The following is a 5,885-nucleotide window of genomic DNA, read 5'->3' as shown; positions in this document are numbered from 1 at the left end:
CTACAGTAACTCAAATATGGGCAACCAGAAATAATTCTTCAGGCAAAAGTTGTCACTCCCTTGTGTTCGGGTTGCGACTTTCAGGAAAAGCATAGATTTCATCAGGAACCATTTTTTATTATTATGGTGAGGTGCAAACAGTAGAGCACATAGGACTGCTGCATGAAGCAATGGAGAATTAAATATTTCGACCACACATACTAAACAGGTTAAAGAAGTGGAGTATAAAGGAAGCATCTGAAACTAATAGTAAAAGAACTCACTATAATCACCTGGTTATGGAATCAATAAAATAATCAACACCATTACTGCTCCTGAATGAATTCCACCTTCTCTAAACTTTGCTCAAGGTGCAAGTGCGACTCAATATCAGTAATCTTTGCAGGAAGAATCAGTATATCAATTACCAATGCATTGGTTTCAACAAGAATCCTACAGTTCACCCCATCATAAAATAATTCTCATTGCTAATTCAGAATATGATGATGCAATCTCTAGATCATTCCCACAAATAAATAAGTTTCAAAACATAAGAAAAGTTCGACCATCCCTACCCTTGACACAACGCACACACACGCTAAGACGAAACTAGAAACAGGTGCTCCATCCAAACTGATGACTGTTCCACAAAACTGCACCTGTTTCGTTTATTACTGACTTGATAACCTAGCAGCAGCAGCCACTACAGCAAATGCATGCGCTCAACGTACGGATTGTGCAGCCATTGATTGAGCGGCTCGCCGCATCCGACGAAGCAGCCAGTGTTGCCGCGGGCGGTGAAGAGCGGGAACTGGAAGAGATGCAGGAGCTTCTCGATCGACTGTCTAACCAAGGACGACCCGGTGACCCTGCTCCGCCTTCCCCAGCCGGTGACGATGTCGATCCGTTCAGGGCAGGACCCCATGACGGTAATCTGCCTGTGGAACCAAGCAAGTGTCCTGGACAGTGCGGTCACGGCGGTGCCCTCCGACATCAGGTGGAGGTTGATGAGCCAATAGGATGAACTCTTCTCTATCACCGAGTCCGGGTACACATTCTTCTGGGCGGCCACCTCCCATATGAGGCCGGCCTCCTCCTTGAGGCCGGACTTATGCAAGAAGTCTATCACGGCGTCCATTAAGCCCCTTTTGCTCTCCCTGTCCTCACTGTGCATCATGTCTAGAAAATACCTGGTGTGGTCCTGCACATTCTGGCCACCAGGTTCCGCATCAGGCAAATACAGCAAGAACATGTGGGCCGGATGTCCAGTGGTTGCCATGAGCTGGCAGCATAAACCCATCTGTGCATGGGAATCCGTACAGCAGCTGAGCAGCAAGGTGTATGTCTGCAGAGACGGAACAAGTCCCTGAGCAAGCATGTTCTGGAGCACGCTGTAGGCGTCCTGAAACCTGTTTATCTTGAGGAAAGCACTCAGGAGGGAGTTGCAGGTGGGCACGTTAGGCTGCAGACCGTCCTGAAGCATCGCATGGTACCATCCTAGCGCCTTGTCGACATTGCCAGCTTTGCCCCAGAGGTCCACCAAAAGACCATATACAGGTTCATCAGGAGCCCAGTCACGCCTCATCTCAAGGAAGACAGCCTCGGCCTCATCCAGATGGCCGCAGTGACCAAGAACTTCCATGACAATGCTGTATGTTATCTTGTCGGGACGAAACCCAGCAACCTGCATGTCTCTATACAGCTTCACGACATTGTCGTAATTTCTTGCTTTCGCTTGCAGCGCAATTATTATGTTATAAGTAACAAGGTTAGGTGTACAGCCATTTTCAATCATCTCGCAGAAGAGCTTATAAGCAGCTGCCAACTGACCACCTTTGCCAAGGCAATTAACCATGGCACTGTAAGTGAAAGTATCTGGTGACAAGCCAACTTGTTGCATCCTGCCATACAAATCCATTGCTACATCCAGATAACCTGCTTTAGCATGGATATCAATCAATGTACAATACGTTACCCGATCAGGCTCATAGCCAGATTCCTCCATTTCCTCAAATACTTTAACAGCCTCCCTTAGGTAATTTGCACGACCATATGCATGTATTAATCTGTTGTAGGTTACCACCGTTGGCTTGCAGTGAACTGTGTTCATCTCATCAAGAAGTTTTCTCATTGTACCAAACTGCCTGGCCTGTCCAAGGATACCTATCATGGTCGTATAGGTATGACCATCATGCTTGAACCCTGGTTGCCGCTTCAACCAATCAAAGAAACCAAGCGCAATATTGTGGTCACGAAGCAGCTTCAGTACTTGATTAGCCTGGAATGCATCTATCTTGCAACGGAGATTATCCAGAACATGTTCAGTCATGGGACCCCATTTCATTTGCTGCAGGGTATGGTAATACTGTTCAACTGTCCGCAATGACTTCAATGATTTTAAGTTAGACCCCTGTCCTCCACCATGGGTTTTTATTGTTCCCATAGGGCCCTGACCTACAGGACCCTGAGGTTTGTCACACGGACCATTATAAACAGCTGGAGCTGAGAAGTTTCGAGTTTGAACTCCAGCCCACCTGCCATCTGAATTAGGACTATTAGAATGGTGACTTGCTTGGATCTGACCAGGGTGTCTTTGATTCCTTACTTGTGACTGTGAATTAGACAATACAGCAGATGGCCCTGAGAAATTCTGCTTTGACTTTGCATATCCAGATCTTGAGACCCCCTTCCCAAAATCATTTTGCATGGAAGGGGCACAAGGCATATTTGCCTCTGCATAGCTATGCTGATTATGTGCTTTGTTATTAGACTGCTGGCCACCAGATAAGGGCTTGCTAGAATAGTTGGCACCAGCCTGTGAAGCTTGCTTAATGCTTCCATTATTTGAGGACGATTTCAGATTTACCAATTCAGAATATACACCAGCTCCTGCAATTCCAGACTGAGAAATGGTCTTGGCAGTCTGCTTAGATGGCTGTACATAATTATTTCCTAGAACTTGATGATTACTAGGAGGGTTTCTTCTGTTGCTAGATGCTGGCTCCTTGTCTGGAGATGAGGTGGAAGGACTAACATGAACAGATTGAGGCAGGTATCCAGTAGCACCACCAATATGCTGTGCAGGAGGAGGCTGAGCCTTCACAGAAGATCTGCAGGGCGACTGAAACTTTTGTTCATTACCACTCACAGACTGCCTCTTTGAACCACTAGTGTCATCCTCAGGGCATGTGCACGAAGCTCCATCGGCACTACCACATCTCGACCCACTAAGATAGAAGGACCGTGCACACTGGGATAGAGTGCTGAGTTGCTTTGCCCTCAACATGAACTGCAAGAAATTCAAAGTGTTATTGAAAACTAGAACCTTGCATATTATGGGATCTATAGGAGGTCCTGCTTTCAAAATTTTGATTAGACTATACAAGGTCGTGATAACATTACTTGGATGAACTATTATCATGTAAGGCACAGAATCATAAAAACAGTATCAGGTCACAAGGAATTAGGCTATAGGGAACCATAAAAGAGATATTATTAAGTGAATATGCAAAACACAAAATTATGGTGCTTCCGCTTTAGAGATTAAGAACTGATTAATACGTATTGAGTAATATATGTTCATGACAATCTAACTGCATGCTAGTAATGTTTCCCCTCATATATGATACATATATTTCATCATTGATTGCATCCAAGAAGACTCTTCTCATTAAATTGATAAATTAAAATAGAATATAATTAGGCAGACAAGGTGGTATTCAACTAGAAACAGTATACAAGCTAGATATGGTGTATAAATGGGCTACAAGCCTACAATGATACTTCTTGACCCATTTCTTGTGCTCATATTGTCAAATCTTTCTTCTTTTAAGAGATAGTAATATTATGTGCCGTGAAAGAAATAAATTATTGTTTGAGCAACTGAACAATATAAATTACTAGCATGAATAAAAGTAAAAATAAATGGTGGCAAGTCATACAGGGTAAATCGTTCAGCTACAACTAAGTAAAGTACTACCATTGTTAATGGTGGAAAACATGGAGAGAGAGAGAGAGAGCGGAGGGGGAGACGTACTGGTTAATAAATAAATCAATCTACAATTGCAACAATGCCTATATATGTGGGACTTCTAACCACCGCGGATATCCATGTGACCCCTCAATGGCACACCTGCAAAAGAAGCGGTTAAAATTAGTGTATTGTTATATGATGCTTAGGGTCCATAACTAGTTGTATATTAAATTAGAAGAATGAACTCAATCAGTCTAGTAGATTATTATGTACAGCAGAAGGAGTGCCTTGTATAGTTAAGTCTTAATTTCAGAGTAACTGTTTTACCTAGCCTACTTTTAATGATCAGGCATACTGAATTCCAAATCTAAAACAAAATAATGAACATGTAATAAGTTTGATTAATCAGATCTAAATTCAGTTCTTAGTGGAAGCCATCTTATTAGGATTTGAAAGTGGAAAGACTGCAAGGAGACATTACCACCTGAGAGAAAAAATGTTTATTTTTTGAGAATCGACTGAAACAATTTTGCGTGTGCCCTTAATGGACCACCCTGACCGTACAACACACTTTCACAAAACAATTTATTTCCTTCTCGGCTCAGACTATCATTAGAAACTCTAAGACAAGCTGTTTACTTCAATATTGGTCAAACATAAACGGAAATAAATATTTCTTTTTGGCATTGTTAATGTCAATATTGGTCAATTCATAAACTGGACTGGCTAAATGAGCTCAAGCTTTAGTCAGCATACAAAGACAAGCTGTGAGGGAGCTATTTCTGGCTTAGAAGAGACTTTCTTCAGAAACGGAGATTTAGTGTCCATGACTTATATGTTTGTTCTGCCAAATGGTTATCTAAAGTTTGTAGATTTACAGGCTAATTCCAAAAGTCACCCAGGGTGAAGGTTTGTAGTTGGAGGAGGGCTTCTTAAGGATAAGTCCAGAGTTAAGACCCCTACTTTACCTCGGCAGCATATGTAGCCATAAGGCAAAAAAAAAAGGGAGTGGCACTGAAGCAGGCAAAACAAAATCCTCCTATGTAAAAGGCAAGTTTAGCGCTGGAAGAGCCACTGAAATTTGTTACTGCTTGAAACCAAGATTGTTTCCAAAATAACAGGAGTCGTTATGTTACATCTAATCCTGGCTTCGCTTAGCTTAGCATAAGCCCTAGTACTCCTACAGCATGGGTAGATACATCAATGTGTGAAGCAATGCATAGTACACCAGTAATTCCAAAATGGTATACGAGAGCTGGATGCAAAGGGGGAAAGGGCCGATTTTTTTTGTTTTTGTTGGAGAGAAAAGAATTGGCCCCTCCCTGTGGCTTGTGACTTGTGAGGATCCAATCGCTTCCTTGCACAGGAGTGCCCGCGGTGGGGTTGGATTAGGGCTAACGCGGTGGCGTGGGTTGTTGGGGGCGTTGAACCGCAACCCCCGGGAAGAAGAGGGAGGGGTGGCGGCGGCCGAGGGCGGCCGCGACGCACGCGCTATCGGCCAACTCCCAACATTAAGATTCCCTTCCATTAACAATGTATGCGCAGAGAAGCACAGCAAGAAGAGATCTTTTTCCCTCACCTTGGTAGGAGAAGAACATCCGAGAGGGGAGGCCGCCCCGCCGCCGTGCCGTGGGCCGTGGCCGGCGCCCCGGCGACGTCGCCTTCTCCCTCCCTCCCTCCCTCAATTACTCCTGTGCGCGGCGGAGGCGGCGGTGGGAGAAGCTTGGAGGAGAAGGGAGGAGAGCGCGATTGAATTGGGAGGCAAGAGAGAGACCCGAATTTGTTTGCGTGCGTGCGGAATTCGGGATCCGGCCGGAATGATCTCGGCAGGGGTATCTTTCTTGTGCTGCTGCAGGGTGGGGAACGGTGGCCGTTAGGGAAGGAGCGTGGCGGCAGGAGGGGCTTTGTGTAAAAAAGCAGGGGACAGGCAACT

The 5,885-nt window shown here is 44.7% G+C and overlaps 1 protein-coding gene across 1 annotated transcript; it reads right to left on the bottom strand.

The window, feature by feature from the left end:
• Window positions 1-433: 433 nt before the first annotated feature.
• Window positions 434-5,566, bottom strand: LOC124701716 (pentatricopeptide repeat-containing protein At1g18900-like). The gene is made up of 3 exons (XM_047233810.1): window positions 5,532-5,566; window positions 4,016-4,111; window positions 434-3,268 (listed from the first exon to the last, which is right to left on the bottom strand). Exon 3 carries the CDS (start codon window positions 3,263-3,265, stop codon window positions 683-685), a length of 2,583 nt encoding a protein of 860 aa, XP_047089766.1. The 5' UTR covers window positions 3,266-3,268; window positions 4,016-4,111; window positions 5,532-5,566; the 3' UTR covers window positions 434-682.
• Between the last annotated feature and the right edge of the window lie 319 nt (window positions 5,567-5,885).

Source organism: Lolium rigidum, chromosome 3 (assembly GCF_022539505.1).
Source record: "Lolium rigidum isolate FL_2022 chromosome 3, APGP_CSIRO_Lrig_0.1, whole genome shotgun sequence".
NCBI lineage: Eukaryota > Viridiplantae > Streptophyta > Magnoliopsida > Poales > Poaceae > Lolium > Lolium rigidum.
The sequence above is the reverse complement of the archived record's forward strand: the minus strand, read 5'-3'. Positions and strand labels throughout refer to the sequence as shown.